The following is a 20,661-nucleotide window of genomic DNA, read 5'->3' on the forward strand; positions in this document are numbered from 1 at the left end:
AAAAAAATTAGAAAAACCATTTTTAAAAAGAAAAATCATATTTGTAAAACATGGACTTGCTGTCTGTCATCCATTTAAGTTCTTTTTGTAACATGATATAAGTCATTATATCGTCTTCTCTAGTTCGATCCACTTTATATCGAGCCACTTCTCTCTTAGCCTCATGACTTTGTTTGACTGGAATATTAGATCATCAGTAAAAAAGAGACCTAAACTTGACTTTTGTGTTTTTATTTAGTTTTAGATTCCCCAAATGTGTTGTTATAAACAGTAAGGATTTCCCTCGGTGGTTCAGCGATAAAGAATCTGCCTGCAGTGCAGGAGATGAAGGTTCCACCCCTGGGTCGGGAAAATCCCCCGAGGAGGGCATGGCAACCCAACCAGTATTCTTGTCTGGAGAATCCCATGGACAGAAGTGCCTGGTGGGCTACAGTCCATGGGATTGCAAAAGGTCAGACACAACTGAAGAGACTTAGCATGCATGCACATAAACAGTAAATACGTAATTGAAATTTATTACCAAATATGAAACATCTTAGAGGATATAAGTTTACTAGGATAGAAAATTTGAGAAATTAAGAAAACTTTGAAGTGAAATAGAATTGGATAAGAAGGGAGAGCGTGTCTAGAAGAATTTCATTTGGTACAGAGAACCAATACCGTAAAAACGTCTTTTCTGAAATACGATTTTTAGAAATCAAACATTTTCTGTCTTTCCGATAATTTCGTTATACAGATTCTTTGCAGAAGAGAATAATCAATATGCTAGAGGAGTTACTTGTGTTGGAATTTTATCTTTGTTTTCTTAAATAAAGTTTCAGTTCAGTTCAGTCACTCAGTCGTGTCCGACTCTTTGCGACCCCATGAATTGCAGCATGCCAGGCCTCCCTGTCCATCACCAACTCCCAGAGTTCACTCAGACTCACGTCCATCGAGTCGGTGATGCCATCCAGCCATCTCATCCTCTGTCGTCACCTTCTCCTCCTGCCCCCAATCCCTCCCAGCATCAGAGTCTTTTCCAATGAGTCAACTCTTCCCATGAGGTGGCCAAAGTATTGGAGTTTCAGCTTCAGCATCAGTCCTTCCAATGAACACCCAGGACTGATCTCTTTTAGGATGGACTGGTTGGATCTCCTTGCAGTCCAAGGCACTCTCAAGAGTCTTCTCCAACACCACAGTTCAAAAACATCAATTCTTCGGCGCTCAGGTTTCTTTACAGTCCAACTCTCACATCCATACATGACCACTGGAAAAACCATAGCCTAGACTAGACAGACCTTTGTTGGCAAAGTAATGTCTCTGCTTTTTTTTTTGTCTCTGCTTTTGAATATGCTATCTAGATTGGTCATAACTTTTCTTCCAAGGAGTAAGCGTCTTTTAATTTCATGGCTGCAATCACCATCTGCAGTGACTTGGGAACCCAAAAATATAAAGTCTGACACTGTTTCCAGTGTTCACCCGTCTATTTGCCATGAAGTGATGGAACCAGATGCCATGATCTTAGTTTTTTGAATGTTGAGCTTTAAGCCAACTTTTTCACTCGCCTCTTTCACTTTCATCAAGAGGCTTTTGAGTTCCTCTTCACTTTCTGCCATAAGGGTGGTGTCATCTGCATATCTGAGGTTATTGGTATTTCTCCTGGCAATCTTGATTCCAGCTTGTGTTTCTTCCAGGCCAGCATTTCTCATGATGTGCTCTGCATAGAAGTTAAATAAGCAGGGTGACAATATACAGCCTTGACGAACTCCTTTTCCTATTTGGAGCCAGTCTGTTGTCCCATTTCTAGTTCTAACTGTTGCTTCCTGACCTGTTTCTCAAGAGGCAGGTCCGGTGGTCTGGTATTCCCATCTCTTTCAGGATTTTCCACAATTTATTGTGATGTACACAGTCAAAGGCTTTGGCATAGTCAATAAAGCAGAAATAGATGTTTTTCTGGAACTCTCTTGTTTTTTCGATGATCCAGTAGATGTTGGCAATTTGATCTCTTGATTCCTCTGCCTTTTCTAAAACCGGCTTGAACATCTGGAAGTTCACCGTTCATGTATTGCTGAAGCCTGGCTTGGAGAATTTCGAGCATTACTTTACTAGTGTGTGAGATGAGTGCAATTGTGTGGTAGTTTGAGCATTCTATGGCATTGCCTTTCTTTGGGATTGGAATGAAATACTGCTGCTTAGTATCTGATCAGGGCATAGAAATATGGCATAGCAGACTTTCTTTGAGGTCCAAGATTCTGAAGGCATAGGAAATTAAAAGTGTGGCTGCATGTTTCATAATATGACACTTTTGGCTCCTACATTAAAGTTATCCAAGATAGTTTATAATCAGCTTATTACTTTATATTTAACCAAACATTTCCCTCATTTCCATAAATAGTTATAAGCTCATTGATGATTTTAATGATCGCTGTATATGAGTATATAACCATAACCAAGTGTTAAAGTGTTTTCTAAACCAATATTCCCTTTTACCTGAAATAATGTTACATAAATACTTTATGTAAAGTATAGAATTTGAAACACTAGCTCAGCACTGAACACTAATTGGCCCTCTGTACGTTTTGAAATGTTTCTGAAAGAATGAGGGAGAAGTTAAATTTTTATTTGAGTTTATCCTAAATCTAACCATTATTTGTCTTCATACTAGAATTGTAAAATGTATTGTGTAATATATATTATGTAATACATGAAGGCCAGTTATAAACAAAAATTTTCAGTTCTTCCTTTTCTCTTCCCATTTTAATTATAGATGCTTAGGAGTTTCTTTGCTTTTTTTTTTTTTTTAAACTGAATCCCAATATTTAGTTTTCAGTAAGAACTGTCTCCCATCAGTTCAGTTCAGTCGCTCATTTGTGTCCCGATTCTTTGCGACCCAATGAACCACAGCACGCCAGGCCTCCCTGTCCATCACCAACTCCCAGAGTCCACCCAAACCCCCGTCCATTGAGTTGGTGATGCCATCCAACCATCTCATCTGTCGTCTGCTTCTCCTCCTGCCCTCAATCTTTCCCAGCATCAGGGTCTTTTCAAATGAGTCAGTTCTTTGCATCAGTTGGCTATAGTATTGGAGTTTCAGCTTCAACATCAGCCTTTGCAATAAACACCCAGGACTGATCTCCTTTAGGATGGACTGGTTGGATCTCCTTGCAGTCCAAGGCACTTTCAAGAGTATTCTCCAACACCACAGTTCAAAAGCATCAATTCTCTGATGCTCAGCTTTCTTCACAGTCCAACTCTCACATCCATACATGACCACTGGAAAAACCATAGCCTTGAACTAGATGGACCTTTGTTGGCAAAGTAATGTCTCTGCTTTTGAATATTTTGTCTAGGTTGGTCATAACTTTCCTTTTGAGGAGTAACTGTCTTTTAATTTCATGGCTTCAGTCACCATCTGCAGTGATTTTAGAGCCCGCCCCCCCCCCCCCCCCCAAATAAAGTCAGCCACTGTTTCCCCATCTATTTCCCATGAAGTGATGGGACCGGATGCCATGATCTTAGTTTTCTGAATGTTGAGCTTCAATAGTAGTGTGTTAATGTGTTGAATGTGACTTTACCTACTTCAGAATCAAAAGGTCTGGTTTTAAGACCTGGCATGCAGTTAGGTTCTAAAAGAGGACAGAATCCAGCTCAGATGGTTCAGGAGGAGTACAGGGATAGGGATGGAGTAAGAAAACTGACAAAGGATGTGTTTTCAGTGGTTACAGAGGGAAGCTTGAAAGGGCAAGGAAAGCATAGTGTCATTAGAGCCTAGTGAGAACTGTGGAGGAGTACCTGACAGGAGCCATGGGTGTAAAAGGGACACAGTGTCTGTCACAAAATATGACCAGTAGGAAGGAGGGAGTTGGAAAGAATGAATCCAGCCTTTCTCTGCCAGTGATGGACAGTCGTGGAATTGAGCAGATGCTGTTCAGGTCTGCTTCCTTTTGGCACAGAGTGGGGCAGAAGGATATTGGAGGGATGGGGTAGTGGCAGTAAGATAATGACCAGGACAACTACTAATCAGAGAGGGGCTGACTTAAGGTAATCTTTTAGATTCAGTTTCTTATCTCTAAACTGCAGATACTTTACTGGGGTTGATGTGGTCATTAAGTAGCCATATCAAAATACTCCAATAGTGCGTTGGTCTTGTATTTTTTAGAAGTTTTGATAAGGTGTGAATTTGAAAAGCTCAGCTTTGTTTCTCTTGGTGCTGTGCTGCATTTGTTTCATAAGAACTTTGATTGCCACCATACTTTTCAATATATGTTAGTATTTGTGTTTCCCAGTGATTTTGGGGGCTTCCCTGTTAGCTCAGTTGTAAAGAATCCACCGGCAATGCAGGAGACCCTCTGTTTGATTCCTGGGTTGGGAAGATCTGCTGGAGAAGGGATATGCTACTCACTCCAATTTCTTGGGCTTCCCTGTGGTTCAGTTGGTAAAGAATCCGCCTGCAATGTGGAAGACCTGGGTTTGATCCCTGGGTTGGGAAGAACCCCTGGAGAAGGGAAAGGCTACCCACTCCAGTATTTTGGCCTGGAGAATTCCATGGAGTGTATAGTCCATGGTGTCGCAGAGTCAGACACGACTGAGCGACTTTCTCTGTACTTCAGTGATTTTTGAGAAGTGAACAGTCATTGTTCAGTAGTTCCCAGGATTTAGACTTCTTTTACTTGCTGCCAAATGAGAGGTTTCACTCTTTTCATTCTTGGTGTAGACAGAGCAGTGCTTGCTTCTGAACTTACAGATGAAGTGCTTTTGAGATGCAGAAATTATCTCCCTGGTAAAAAACTGGTCAGACTTCACTCTCCCACATCTACCAGTGATGTATCTTTAGTGACTGCTTCTATTTTCTTGAGACAGCAGTGATTGTATTTTCGAATTTTTTTCTTCTAATTCTTACTGTATTTCTTCTCACAGAGATGTGCTTTCATCCAGCTTTACCTTTGAGCGTTAGTAGGCCAGACCAGAATCAAGCATTCACTGTTTTCAGGAAATGTATAGCCACTAGATGATACTTCACTTAAAAGCGCTGTTTGTTTTTTTAAAAATTCTCTCACAAAAACTATATTGTGATTTTGAAATTAAATACTTTCTATTTAATTTACAGGCTCAAGTTAGCAGTTTTGTACATTGCAAATTGAACTTTTCTGAATTACTGACTAAATCTTAATTATTTTCCACCAGACGGTCTGCCAAATCGCGAAGCAGAAGCCCGTATTCATCTAGGCATTCAAGATCTCGTAGCAGGCATAGATTGTCTAGATCCAGAAGTCGTCATTCTAGCATTTCTCCTAGCACACTAACTCTGAAGAGTAGCCTGGCAGCTGAATTGAACAAGAATAAAAAAGCACGAGCTGCAGAGGCAGCACGAGCTGCAGAGGCAGCTAAGGCTGCAGAAGCAGCTAAGGCTGCTGAGGCTGCTGCCAAAGCTGCCAAAGCTGCCAACACTTCTACACCTACCAAGGGGAACACAGAAACTGGTGCCAGTGCATCACAAACCAACCATGTGAAGGACGTGAAGAAGCTTAAAACTGAGCACGCACCTTCTCCCTCAGGCGGTGGGATGTTAAAAACTGACAAGGCAAAAGCAAAGCCACCTCTTCAGGTAACAAAAGTGGATAATAATTTGATTGTAGATAAAGCCACCAAGAAAGCAGTTGTAGTTGGAAAGGAGAGTAAATCTGCTGCTACAAAGGAGGAACCAGTATCTCTTAAAGAGAAAACGAAACCACTTACACCAAGCATAGGAGCCAAGGAGAAGGAGCAACATGTGGCTTTAGTGACCTCTACCTTACCACCCTTGCCTCTGCCTCCCATGCTGCCTGAAGATAAAGATGCCGATAGGTAAGTGCAAAAAAGTTTGTTGTGACTGGGTAAAGAAAAGGAAATCTCAGTTTAAAATGACAGATTATTTGACCCCTCCCCCAAAAAACTTTTATGAAACACTGTTTAGTAAGTGAATTAATTTTCTTTATGGTATACAACTTAAAATGAAGCACATTGCGTGTAGGATGAAAAAATTATAGCTTATGCTGAGAATTCCTGGTAAAAATTGCCATTGTCATGGCATATAATGTATGTTTCAGTTTGAGTTTGGAAATGAGAAATGTCAGTATTTTCTTTGGCTGAGTATTTGATGTTATCAGAGATAGAGCATTTTATAATAGAATCTGTCCTGGGTGATAATATCATATTATCTTGCTTATTTCTAATGTTTTCACTGACCTTATAAATTTATCACTTTAGGTCCCTTTATGAATACATCGTTTTTTAGTTTTTTATTGACTCAATTTTTTGCAACTAGAGATTAATTACATGTTTCAGAAATGTCATAATGTGTTAACGCTTTCCTTTAAATTATTTATAAATTTCTGCTGTTGGGGTATAGCTAGTACTTTATTTTGAAACATTTTAAAGAGGATGAAGCTAAGAATGACTAAATGTAAGCACAGTTCTAAGAATGTTTCTCAAATTGTGCTCGGATGGAAATTTTATGCTGTGTGTGATTTGCCTATTGACTTGACCGTTTTTATTTTTATGAAGAAATTATAACTCTTACTCCCCTTTTTGTTAAAAAACAACTATATGGGCAGTTTTTCTAGCTGGCATCTTTAGGGAATTTGAAAACAAGTTGATAAAAATGCCATGTGGGCAGGTCTTTCAAGCACTCACTTTGGCTAGCTTTATGAAAATTTTGTAATTTAAACAAAAATAAATTATAATTTCATGCCCTCTGAAGCATCTTTTTCCTTTGTATTTTTAGTACAATCAGAAATGTTGCTGAAGGGACCCCATCCAATTTAATCAGGTGTTACCTAGTTATACTATTCTAATTGTGATATTTGCAGGTTTGACTGTTTTTGTTAGGAACACTGAAGGGACAATAGCAGTAATGATTTATAGTTTTGAAGAGTCCTGGAATAGGTTGTCAGCACAGAGAGGCATGAGTCCAGAACTGAGTCTCTTCATCACTAAGAGAAGAAGCCTGTTGCCTGTTGCCAAGAATCTAGTGATTCTGGACTAGTGAGACTAGTTATTCTCTACTTTACTCTTCATATGTGCTGTAGGGGTAAATTTTACTGGTAAGAATTCAGGATATGTGCCCAGGTGGTGACTGCTTATTAAGGGTTTTCTTTGTGCATCTGTTTTTAATAAGATGGTGGCACATTCCATACTTGGTCATTAAAAATTTTTTTGACTCACCTTTGCTGTCTTCTTTTTTTATTGTGTCTCTTCTCTGTTTTGCTTTGAATGTTTTTGTATGTTTCAAGGATATAGAACTTTTTTAAGACTCTTGAGTACTACTACTGACATATGTGGCCAAAGATTGATTTAACACCAGTTACAGCCACTCTTCTTTTTGATGTTCCAAATTTGATTGTCTGTAATTTGGCCAGTGGGAGCTCCTTTAAGCCAACTCCTTTGTCCTTTTGATATGACCTCTTTTATTTTGGAGTGAATTCTTGCTTCCCATCCAAATAATCTTTTAGGCTCACTTTGAACTTTGCTTCTCTCCCAGCCTTGGAATCTATTTCTCTCTGAAAATCATAAGATAGACTGTTAACTATACGTTTATATCTAATCATCTTTTTTTAAAAAATGAGGATCATACCATTTATAATATTCTTCCTCTCTTGTTTTGAAATTTAATGTATTAGAGATCTTTCCATGTTGGTAGAGATAGATTCAGTATTCCTTCACATGGAAGTGGATGCATCCACTTATTAATTATTCTCCTGTTGATTAATGGATATTTAGATTAAAAATTTTTTGCTATTAGACACTCCTTATACATTAATATTTTATGTACACATGAGCAATTTATGTAGGATAGTTATGTGGTCAAAGCTCCACATTTAAAAATTTGATAGAAACTGCCAAATTGTGTCTTAGTAGGATTGTGTGTCAATTTATGTAGCCAAATATATAAAATTGCTTCAGTGTTACTAAATATTGCCAATATTGAAATATTGAAAATCTTTAAAATATGTGATTAATTTTGCCTTTTTCTGATTATTGAGATATAGCATCTTTCTGAACATTTGGCTATTTTTTCCAGTGAATTGCTTGTTCAGGTCTTATGCTGACTTTTCCTTAAGATTATTATTATTTTTTAATTGATTTATAGGTACCCCTTATGTTAGGATCTTGATCTCTGCCTTTCAGAGTGTGTTGCTTGTCTTTGAGACTTAACTTGTTTTGGCTGTGTGAATGTTCTCCATTTTGAATGTATTTGGATCTGTCATTTTTCCTTTAAAACTTACAGGTTTAAAAAGTTTTCAAAGGCTGATTCACATCTTATAGAAATTTGTTTGTGTTTATTATATGTGGGAGAAAGACATGGTCTGATTGTACACTCTCGTCTACCACCTTGTGGACTAATAGATCAGTTGTTGCTAACATCATTTATTGAATCCTCTATCTCACTGACTTCTGGTGCCATATATAAAAATTAGACGCAGGCAGGTAATGTAAAAGTGAAGGGATGGAGTAAATGACTGCTTAGTGAACAACCCAACCCTTCAGCCTCAACTTCAGTGCTGCTGTGAATGAATTTGGGTCCACTGTTGGCATTTTTTCCTTTTTTCTTAGATAAATTTTAAATCATTTGATTTCTCTTGCTTGATTTTTTGTTTGGGACTTGATTAAATGCAGTGATTAATTTGGAGACTGACAGCTGTACAGAATTGGAACTTCCCATATGAAAACATCTTTTCTTTTCTTTCATTCTTATCTAGTTTTATGTTTATCAATCATGTTTTAATTTTCTTCTCTTGATCTTACACATTTCTTGTTAAGGCATTTTATTGTTCTTTGTTACTGTAGTATATGGAAACAAAAAAAAATCATTCATATCCTATTTGGTTATTGCAAGTATTCAGTGCGAATATATTTTAAATTATATAGTGTTATTCTTGGGAAGTAATATTTCATTTCTCTTAAGTCTTAGAGCCTTGCTGAATTTAATAGTTCATATAATGATGTATTTGAGTATAGGCAGTCTTTTACATGCTAAATTGTAAGTAGAGTAAGACTTCTACGCTGCGCCCCCATGTTGAATTGTTTTTGTACAAGCAAATTTTTGACTAAAGTCTAATTACGAGTTAGAGACTACAGTTCTCTAAATAAATTATTTTAAATAGATTTATTTTCAGACAGTTCAAGTGGTACCTTTTCTAGAAAAAAGCTTTTACTGTCTTTCAGTCTTGAGTTGGCTACCCTTTAGTACCATAGTACTCTGGAAATCAGTGTGTTTAGTACTGTATCCTGGTGTTTACTGACGTCTTCCAAAAAAGACTGAAAGCTTTTTTCTGAGAAGAACTGAATCTTAATGTTTTTGTGAATTTTTTTCTCTTGTTAAACTATAGTGTTTTATGTAACATCTAGCACATGGACATATACAGTGAATATTTGTTAAATGGTGGGACATTAAAATTGAGAAGTAGGTTGCATGATACCATTACTATAGAAATAAAACTGCAATGCATGTCCCTTTTGAGCTTGTTTTCCCTATTAGAGGTTACTTTGTAGTAAGTAACCCGGGGTTGTCAAGAAAAGTCATAATTTTATTGATAGTTTTTATCAGATGGTATTAAAAGATCCATATATTTATTGTATAATAATATTAATTTTCAATGTAAGTAGAAGTGATAATTAAGTAAAATGACATTGTTAACATCAGTAGTAATTTCTGACTACAGCAGTGTAGTTTCACTAAATTTGTTAAATTCTGGGACTCATAACTGTTATGAAAGTATATGAAGTAAGGCTTTTCTACTGGCTCAGTGGTAAAGAATCCACCTGCCAGCGCAGGAGACAGTGTTCAGTCGCTGATAGGGAAAATCCTGCATGCTACAGAGCAGCTAAGCCTGCGCCGCAACCAGGGAGCCTTGCTCTAGAGCCTGGCGGCTGCAGCTACTGAGCCTGGGCAACGTAGAGTCTGCTCTGCAGTAGAAGCCACTGTAATGAGGAGCCTGTGGACTGCTTGCCGCAAGTAGAGAAAACTGCATGTAGCAGCAAAGACCCAGCACAGCCAAAAACAAAGAAATAAAATTATATATTAAAAAATGAAAGTATGTGAAGTCCAAATTTTATTACCATTGTAAGATTCTCTTTCAGTGTGTTACCTTTGTAATGTCTGGGAGGTTTAAAATAATTACCAGGTTAACATATACTTAAAAAAATCAGAGCCCTGAATATATTCATAAAAAGTATAAAACTGAGCTTAATTTTCAACTGTAATTCTGATAAACTAGAATCTTTAAAAAACTAAAAAAAAAAAAAAAAAAAAGAATCATTGTCCAATTCAAGAAAAATTTATTCGGAAAAGGGATGAAGCTAAATCAGTTCTTTGTGTACGTGCTCAGGCCTGTCTGACCCTTGCTACCCTATGGACTGTAGCCCTCCAGGTTCCTTTGTGTATGGAATTTTCCAGGCAGGAATACTGGAGTGGGTTGCCATTTACTATTCCAGGGGATCTTCCTGACCCATGGATCGAACCTAGGTCTCTTGCATCTTCTACATTGGCAGGTGGATTCTTTTCTACTGACCTACCTGGGAAGCCCTAAATTAGTTCCCTGTGGTTATTTAAATAGGCAAGATACATAATAGCATGTGGTTTATTTCTTACAACAAAATGGCTTTTTGTCTCTCTACCAGAATCAAACCAAATGCTTTAAAACTAATGAATTTTCCTGTAAAGCATGACTACTTGACTTTAAGTTTTAATTTATAGTTTATATAGTAATTCTGTATCATTTGAAAATAAACATTTTTTAAGAACAGTTTTAGTATTTACAAAAATTTACAGTGATATTACAGAGGGTTACCGTATACCTTGAATTGGGTCTCATTATTAACGTCTAACAGTATTAGTATGGTACATTTGTTACAATTAACAAATGTTAATATTGAACCAATACTTACATATTATTAGTAACTGAATTTCATATTTTTCTTAGCTTTCCATTGTTTTTTTTTTAAATCTAATTCTATATCATTTTTACTCTCAAATTTTGTATTTTGCAGTTGAATATGGCTGGAAAGTAAACTAGTCTTTTGCCATTGCATATTGCATAAATGTATTTTTATTTCTCAGTGAAATAAGTTATGTGTTTATTTGTGATTCCTTTTTAGCTTGCGAGGAAATATTTCAGTGAAAGCGGTTAAAAAAGAAGTAGAAAAGAAACTGCGATGTCTGCTTGCTGATTTACCACTGCCCCCTGAGCTACCAGGAGGAGATGATCTCTCAAAGAGTCCAGAGGAAAAGAAAACAGCAACACAGTTACATAATAAAAGGAGGCCTAAGTATGTGCTTGCTTTCTACCTGCTCTTAAATTGGCCAGAGATGATTCTGTATCATCAGAAAAAAAATCATAAAATATAAAATTAAGATTTTAAAAAAGTGTATTTATTTTTTTCAGCTTAAGTATATGAATAAATTTCATTGGAGCTTTGGAAATTTTTTCATAATTGCCTGAGTACTTACTCAAAGTGACTAATAAAACCACAATTTTTTCTCAGTTTGTAATGTATTGATTTCTTGGGATATTATATGTGTTGAAGAAAACTTCTATAATTAACATATTTAAATGACAGAAATATTGAAATTGGGCAAGGTGGAAGTCAGCATTCTCGTGAGCCCAAACAAAATTAGAAATGGGCAAGCTGCTATGTTTATCTTTCCTTTTAGCTCCATTTGCTCTCATAACTAATGCATTCTTCATTTTGCAAGAGGTGGAATGGAAGAAGGTTTGAAATCTGTATCCTAAATTAGCTTCAAGTAAGTGCCTAGAGATAACTCTTTCCCTTGAAACCTGTTCATCAGTTAAGGAGAAGAGAACGATTCCTTTTTTTTTTAACTTAAGCAAAGAAAAGTGTGAGTAAGCTTTTGAGTTAGATCTGATTTTAGAATTGCTGTTTCAGGTAGTGTCTAGTATAAGAATATGAAGTGATTTTCTAGTGTAGAGTAGAAAGCTAGAAAACTTTTAAAATAGTCTCTCTTTGAGTATTGTAGCTTAATTACTTAAATTCTATTACCTGCCAGCATATTAAAATACTACAGAGTTACATATCTTCTTGATGAGTGTCAACTTTTTGTTGTATATATAATGCACACTTTTTAAAAAGTGTGGATTCCTAAGGGATGATTATATTAATATTTCTATATTCTCTTGACTGAAAGTCTTTCTTGTGCTTCTGTTTTTAAGATAGTTTTATTGAGCCATAAGTCTCAATATGCTTTATATGTTAATATGCTTTATAGTTAGATCTTTGGTAATTTTCGTATTTTTAAACTTTTGACTTTTGAAAGCAAATACGTATAGATTTGATGTCGATAATGAAAAAGAAAACACTCTGGTGGCTGCGTAGAGAGCTTTGACTCTTTGGACTGGTGTTGCTTTGGTCCACTCACTGAAAAATTGCATTGTATTTCTGAAAGTCTTTCATAAACGCTTTACTTCTCCTATTCTGTTAGTCTACAGAAGGAAAGTCAGTATGCAGAAATAATAACTTGACTTTCATGATGATTTATAGTTCCAACTCACAGTGTTCCTTGTCTTAGATGATCACAAATATACAAGAGTGAGGGGAAATAAAAGATTTAAGATTGGGTGGAGGGTGGATACTGAGTATTAAATAGTTTATTCAGTTTACTTGATTGTATATAAAAACTTCAGAACTATATTTGATAGAATATGTGGGCCTCGCTATGGTGAAATCAAAGAGAAAGATATTGACTGGGGAAAACGCTGCGTGGATAAATTTGATATCATCGGAATTATTGGAGAAGGTACCTATGGACAAGTTTACAAGGCCAGGGATAAAGACACTGGTAAGAATGCCAAGTATTTTGGATCTTTGGGTCTATGGAATGTACTTAATTGATGTTTCTCTTCTAATGTATAACTTGAAGTTTCAGGAAAAAGTTAAACTTGAATTTATCATGCTCTTGTTTCATCTTGTTTTTGGTTTCATTTTATATATAGACTATCATTAAGATATGAGTTCAGGTAACAAGGCATATACATATATATGTTAAAATTTTTTTTTTTTTTTAGTATTTATGTTGTGTAATATGGGGGGGATTTAGATTTTTTTATGTTGTTAGTAATCAGGTGGAAAGTACCTTGACCTTAATTTTGTTCTATTAAGACTTATGTGATACCTATATTTTGTGCCCCCCTTCCCAAGTTTTTTTTCTGTAGAAATTATCCTTTGTTTGGAGGCCAGATTTAGCAGTGTACTCTTTCAAATTATGAGTCACCTGAGAGAAAGTTTTAAAAAGCCTTGGAGCAGAGGAAAAAGTAATTATGTTAGAGATCATATATTTAGTGCTTAGAGCCAATATTTAATTTTTATTTATAGTTCTTTGTTGATATAAACCAATACATAAAATAGTATAGATGTTCGAGGCCACTTAATATAAGGGAGACTACCTTATGCATAGAAACTTTGAAGTCAGTTATAGCATGCAGCAATAAAGTAATGTTTATAAAGATGATTCTGCATTATCAAAAGAAGTTGAATTATAAAGCAGGGACTCATACTTTATTTTAGAGTTCTGTTAAAAAGAATCAACTAAGTTTTAATGATTAAAAGTAAAAATGTCCTTCCTTTGGAAAAATTATAAGTACTGAATTCTTTTTTCTTACAAAAGAAGTGAAATGAACAAACTTATTATAGTGAATTTTCTCTTAAAATAGGATTTCTATGTGTGTGTTTCAGTACACATACCTTGCTGCTTTGGTAGCTCAGATAGTAAAGAATCCACTTGCAAGCGGGAGACCTGGGATTCAGTCCCTATTGGGAAGATCCCCTGGCAAAAGAAATGGCTGCCCACTCTGACATTCTTGTCTGGAGAATCCCATGGACAGAGGAGCCTGGCGGGCTACAGTCTATGTGGTTGCAAAGAGTTGGACATGACTGAGTGACTAACACTTCAATACTTTATCTGTTACAAAACTCAGTTGTATTTAAATTATGAAATCATTTAGTGTTGAGGGAAGAGCACATAGTTTGGAGACAGCTAAACCAGATTTTGAATTCCAGTTTCACTACTAGATAACTGTGCATCTTTGGACAAGTTAATATATATGAGCATATCTTCCAGAGTTTTTGCATCTGTTTAGAGAGATTTTATACATGTATAAGCACATTAGGTGTGTATTTAATGTTTCCTCTTCATTAAAAAAATTGACAGTGTAATGTATCAACCCTCATTATCTTGCTTTTTTCATTTATGCATCTTATCATAAAATAATAATACATTTGGACCTACTGTATCCTTTTTAACAGTTATATAGTATTCCGTAGTTTGATAAATACCCCATAATTTATTTAACCAGAGACTTTTTGAACCATAAATTTATAATTTGGTATATTGGAAACCAGAATATATTTTGTGGGTTGTAATTTCAAGAGGTAGGAACTGAAATTATGAATTAAAAATTGGGGGGATTCCCTGGTGGTCCAGTGGTTAAGACTCCAAGCTTCCTCTGCAAGGGCATAGCTGTGATCCTTGGTTGGGGAACTAAGATTCCCATGCACTGCCTGGTGCAGCCAAAAAGAAAAAATAAAAGTTTAAAATGTTTGGTTTTGTTAGTTGGTAACCTGATTTTATTTACTTTTCTAATAGGAGAAATGGTAGCCTTAAAAAAAGTGCGCCTGGATAATGAAAAGGAAGGGTTTCCTATTACAGCAATTCGAGAAATTAAAATTCTCCGGCAGCTTACCCACCAGAGTATTATCAATATGAAGGAAATAGTGACTGATAAAGAAGATGCTTTGGACTTTAAGAAGGATAAAGGTATGTGTGCATATTTATATAATCAGCTCTGTATATTCATGATGTTGCTAACATATATTTTGGTATTGATTATATAAGTATTTATTAGGTACAGTAAAGCTATTGCCTTAAATCAAACATATTAAATTTTTTTCTAAAAATGTATTGTATTGAATTATAGTTGATTTACAATGTTGTAATAACTTGTGCTGTATAGCAAAGTGATTCAGTTTTACATTTATATACATTCTTTTCTATATTCTGATGTGAATTTCATGTGATGATAAACAGAATATTGACTATAGTTCCTTGTGATATATAGTAGGACCTTGTTATTTATCCATTGTATTTATAATAGTTTGCATCTGATAGTCCCAAATTCCCAGTCTTTCTGTCCCCTATCTCCCCTCCTTCTTGGCAACCACAAGTCTATTTTCTATGTCTGTGAGTCTGTTTTGTTTTATAGGTAAGTTCACTGTCACGTTTTAGATTCCACATGTAAATGATACCATGTGATATTTGTCTTTGTATGACTTCACTTAGTATGATCATCTCTAGGTCCATCCATGTTGCTATAAGCGGCATTCTTTCATTCTTTTCTATGTCTGAGTGGTATGTACCACATCTTCTTTTCTGTTCATCTGTCAGTGGACATTTGTGTTTCCATGTCATGGCTGTTGTAAATAGTGCTGCTGTAAACATTGGGGTGCATGTATCTTTCTGAATTATAGTTTTTTCTGGATATATACCCAGGAATCAGATTGCTGGATCATAGGGTAACTATTTTACTTTTCTGAGGAACCTCCATACAATTTTTTGTAGTGGCTGCACCAACTTCTATTCCCACCAACAGTGCAGGAGGGTTCCCTTTTCTCCACACCCTCTCTAGCAAGTTATTTGTAGACTTTTTAATGCTGGTCATTTTGAACTGGTATGAGGTAGGTACCTCACGGTAGTTTTGATTTGCTCTTCTCTAGTAATTAGTGATGTTGAGCATCTTTTCATGTGACTGTTGGCTACCTATATGTCATCTTTGGAGAAATGTCTGTTTAGGTCTGCCATTTTTCAGTTTGGTTGTCAAACTCTATTTTAAAAATAGCTGTGTTGAATTATTTTACATGTATTACCTTACTGGTTTTCAAGTCACGTAAGTAAACGTCGAAGCATATTTACCAGTATTACACGTAAAGCATTCACTAGTAATATTTGTTTTGGGGGGCTCAATATATAATTTTTAGTTAGTTCAGTCACTCAGTCATGTCCAACTCTTTGTGCTCCATGAATCGCAGCACGCCAGGCCTTCCTGTCCATCACCAGCTCCCGGAGTTCACCAAAACTCATGTGCGTCGAGTCAGTGATGCCATCCAGCTCTCATCCTCTGTTGTCCTTTTCTCCTCCTGCCCCAAATCCCTCCTGGCATCAGGGTCTTTTCCAGTGAGTCAACTCTTCACATGAGGTGGCCAGAGTATTGGAGTTTCAGCCTCAGTATCAGTCCTTCCAATAAACACCTAGGACTGATAGACTGGTTGGGTCTCCTTGCAGTCCAGGGAACTCTGAAGAGTCTTCTCCAACACCACAGTTCAAAAGCATCAGTTCTTTGGCGCTCAGCTTTCTTTACAGTACAACTCTTACATCCATACATGACCACTGGAAAAACCATAGCCTTGACTAGATGGACCTTTGTTGGCAAAGTAATATCTCTGCTTTTTAATATGCTATCTAACATATCTATATCTATGCTATATAATTTTTAGTCTTTATTTTTTAGTGATTGAGTAGCAGTTTATAGTAGTAGTGGTAGAATATGTTTACCTTACGTTTTTAACGTTAAAATGCCTCAACTTACAAGTAAAGTCTATGGCAGGCATATATATTATTTCTAAAAGTGCGGAGACAAAAATTTTAACCTGAAATTGCTTTTTGATAAACTATAGTAGTATATGGTTGACTTTTATCAAAAAGAGCTGAAAAGACATTAGCCTGCTTTTTGAAGTAGTTAAAAAGTAGTTATTACAGGATATATGATGGGTAAAAGAAATGCTCTACCTCCAATAGGTTTTAGATCTTCAGAGTAAGATTTTGGAACCAAGATTGACGCCCTGATTGGTTTTCAAAGAGCAGAATTCGTTTTCAAACAAAATCTGGTATAAAATAGGTTAAAGTAGGTATGTTTTGATTGAGCATGATTGTTAGCCTCCTCCCATCCACAGCTATACACATCCACCATCTTATTCTTCTAGGGACCAAAGTATAAAAATGATTAATGTTGTATATAGTAACCATTTCTTATGAAGGAACCTATGTTTGAAAGTATTCTGTATTTCTTACGGAGATCATCAGAATCATCTTTTTAATTGACAATTTCCCCGTAATAAAGCCAATTTCTTAGCCTGACTTTCAACCCAGTTTGCCTTTTTCATGTTAGATCATTATTTTTTTACAGTGTAGTAGAAAGGAGACCTGTTTGACTTCAGTTGGAATGTCTGAGATAGAGACTTAGCTTTTTAATAAGGTCTCTAGCCCTTCTGAGCCTGTATTTCTTCACCCTTTAAAGGGAAATATTTCTCTTACTGTGTAGTGAGAATTAAGATTTTATGAATGAGGGTGGTGACAAATTTTGGTTTTTATTAATCTTGTACTGTAGCCAAGTTTATATAGTACTTTGCCTGTAACATATCCTGGACTTCTATTTTTTCTGATCTGTGGATCACATCCTTGTTTATTTTCCCAGACCCAGCCCAAATCAGTTTTTCTGATTGCTCACCAAACTCAAGTCACATTGCTTGTTTGGTCAGATAGGCAAGTGCACTTCTTTGCCCTGCAGCCTTTCTTTACACTGGCATATACCTCTCCAACCCCAACACACACACATTTGCGCGCGCACACACACACACACACACATGGTTTGAAGGCTAGTTTCTCATTTCTCTAGGTCTCTACCTGAGTGTTGTTTAGTGAGCCTTACCTGGCCTTGTGAGAGAAAGCAAAGAGTAGCTAAAGAGCCTCTTGATGAATATGAAAGGGGAGTGTGAAAAAGCTGGCTTAAAGCTCAACATTCAAAAAAATGAAGATCCTGACATCTAGTCCCATCACTTCATGGCAGATACTTGGGGAAACAATGGAAACAGTGACAGACTATTTTCTTGGGCTCCCAAATCACTGCAGATGGTGACTGCAGCCATGAAATTAAAAGATGCTGGTTCCTTGGAAGAAAAGCTATGACCAACCTAGATGGCATATTTAAAAGCAGAGACATTACTTTGCAGACAAAGGTCCATCTAGTCAAAAAGCTACAGTTTTTCCAGTGGTCATGTATGGATGTTGAGAGGTGGACCATAAAGAAAGCTGAGTGCTGAAGAATTGATGCTTTTAAACTGTGATGTTGAAGACTCTTGAGAGTCCTTTGGACTGCAAGGAGATCAAACCAGTCCATCCTAAAGGAAATCAGTCCTGGTATTCTTTGGAAGGACTAATGTTGAAACTGAAGCTCCAGTGCTTTGGCCACCTGATGCAAAGAGCTGACTCATTAGAAAAGACCCTGATGCTGGAAAAGATTGAACGTGAGAGGAGAAGGGGATGACAGAGGATAAGACGGTTGGATGGCATCACCGACTCAATGGACATGAGTTTGAGAAGGTTCCAGGAGTTGGTGATGGACAGGGAAGCCTGGTGTGCTACAGTTCATTGGGTTGCAAAATGTTGGACACAGCTGAGCGACTGAACTGCCTGGCCGGTCTTCCCACTTGCCACCACAGTGTCCTTAAGAAAACAACATTAAGTGGTTTCACTGTGGGTATAGTTTTGTGCAGGATCACATAGAGGCTGAAGGAGCCTTTTCTGAATTAACTGAGGGAATGCAGGAGAGACTAACTAATCCTGAATTTTTTTCCTAATTCTTTTTTCATCTTTAAGCAATTCCATTTCTTTTTAATTATCTTTGAGGGAATCTTTGAACTTTTTGTCTTTTATAGTCTTTTTATTTTTAATGTGAGGTATAAGAAAACATTTCCTGTACCTCTAGATCTTTAGTTTCTGTGGTGGGATGCGATTACTTGTTTCAGTTTTAGTACTCTTGTGTGCATACAAAGTCAACTAAGCTATGAATTATTTTGCAGCAGAAGCTTTGCTTTGTTATTTTCTTCTTTCAACTGAGGATTATGAATTCACAGAATACTTTCTGAATGAATTTAATAATGTTCAATTAAAATTTTTAATGCAGTTTATAATTCTCTGAGTAGAGGAGACTTTTTGTTTTACAGTTATATGAAGGATAAAGTAAAAACTGCAGTTATTGATCTCCATGTGCTGTGCTTGGTCATTCAGTTGTGTCTGACTCTCTGCAACCCCATGGACTGTAGCCCAACAGGCTACTCTGTCCATGGAGATTGTCCAGGCAAGAATACTGGATTGGGTTGCCATGCCTTCCTCCTGGGGATCTTCCCAACCCAGGGATCGAACCGAGGTCTCCCACATTGCAGGCAGATTCTTTACCGTCTGAGCCACCAGAGGGAAGCCCAAGATTTGTTCTCCATATCAAAATGTAAATATTTAGTATGCAGGTTAAAAACAAAGACTGAAATAATGGTATGAGTATAGCAAAATACTATTTTTGTATTTAAAATTAACATAATATCCTGGATAACCAAACTAGTATTAAAATTACTTTGTGTAAACTGTTAGCTATATTACATTTAACACTAGTATTTGTTTAATGAGAGAATTGAGTAATTTTTTAATTTGGAATTTTCCTAAGGATCAAGAAAACAGTTTAGTAATGCTTATGGCAAAATGTCACCTGGAGTGTGAAGTCAAGTGGGCCTTAGGAAGCATTACTATGAACAAAGCTAGTGGAGGTGATGGAATTCCAGCTGAACTATTTCAAATCCTAAAAGATGATACTGTCAAAGTGCTGCACTCAATATGCCAGCAAATTTGGAAAATTCAGCCATGGCCACAGGACTGGAAAAATCCTTGTCATTCCAGTACCAAAGAAGGGTAATGCCAAAGAACATTCAAACTACCGACTGTGCAGTTGCACTCATTTCACGTGTCAGTAAGGTAATGCTCGAAATTCTTCAAGCTAGGCTTTAATAGTACGTGAATGGAGAACTTACATATTTTCAAGCTGGATTTAGAAGAGGCAGAGGAACCAGAGATCAAATTGCCAATATCCTTTGGCTCATAGGAAAAGCAAGAGAATTCCAGAAAAACAGTTTCTACTTCATTGACTACACTAAAACCTTTGACTGTGTGGATCATAATCTCTATGGACAGAGGAGCCTGGGTTATAGTCCATAGGGTCACAGAGAGTCGGACATGACTGAAATGACTGAGCATGCACACATGCTGATATTTCATATGTTTTGTGATGAGAGAATTATTGATTATTGATTGATTTGGTCATTTTTTCATTCCACACACTGTGCCAGTTCAAGACTTGGGCTGACCAATACAGGATCCATTAGGCAATGTGGTTATTTGAATTTAAACTAATTAAAGTTAAATACAATTAAAAGTTGAGTTCCTTGGTTACATTAGTGACATTTCAAGTGCTCTATAGTTGTACGTGACTACTGGCTGCAGTTTGGATGCTGAAGCTATAGATTGAAAGAAAGTGAAAGTCGCTCAGTTGTGTCCAACTTTTTGTGACCCCATGGACTTACAATCCATGGAATTCTCCAGGCCAGAATATTTGAGTGGGTAGCCTTTCCCTTCTCCAGGGGATCTTCCCAACCCAGGGATCGAACTGAGGTCTCCCACATTGCAGGCGGATTATATACCAGCTGAGCCACAAGGGAAGCCCAAGAATACTGGAGTGGATAGCCTATCCCTTCTCCAGAGGATCTTCCTGACTACAGAATATTTCTATCAAATCAGCAAGTTCTAATGAACAG

The 20,661-nt window shown here is 36.6% G+C and overlaps 1 protein-coding gene across 4 annotated transcripts in view; it reads left to right on the plus strand.

Moving 5' to 3' along the window:
• The window catches only part of CDK13 (cyclin dependent kinase 13), a 130,712-nt gene that overhangs the window by 35,655 nt on the left and 74,396 nt on the right, over nt 1-20,661 (plus strand). For all 4 annotated transcript variants that reach the window (XM_018046992.1, XM_018046994.1, XM_018046993.1 and 1 more), the window contains exons 2-5: nt 5,164-5,823; nt 11,116-11,286; nt 12,675-12,814; nt 14,618-14,788. In XM_018046992.1, the coding sequence (XP_017902481.1) occupies nt 5,164-5,823; nt 11,116-11,286; nt 12,675-12,814; nt 14,618-14,788 (1,142 nt within the window). The remainder of the gene's footprint in view (nt 1-5,163; nt 5,824-11,115; nt 11,287-12,674; nt 12,815-14,617; nt 14,789-20,661) is intronic.

This window comes from Capra hircus, chromosome 4 (genome assembly GCF_001704415.2).
Source record: "Capra hircus breed San Clemente chromosome 4, ASM170441v1, whole genome shotgun sequence".
NCBI lineage: Eukaryota > Metazoa > Chordata > Mammalia > Artiodactyla > Bovidae > Capra > Capra hircus.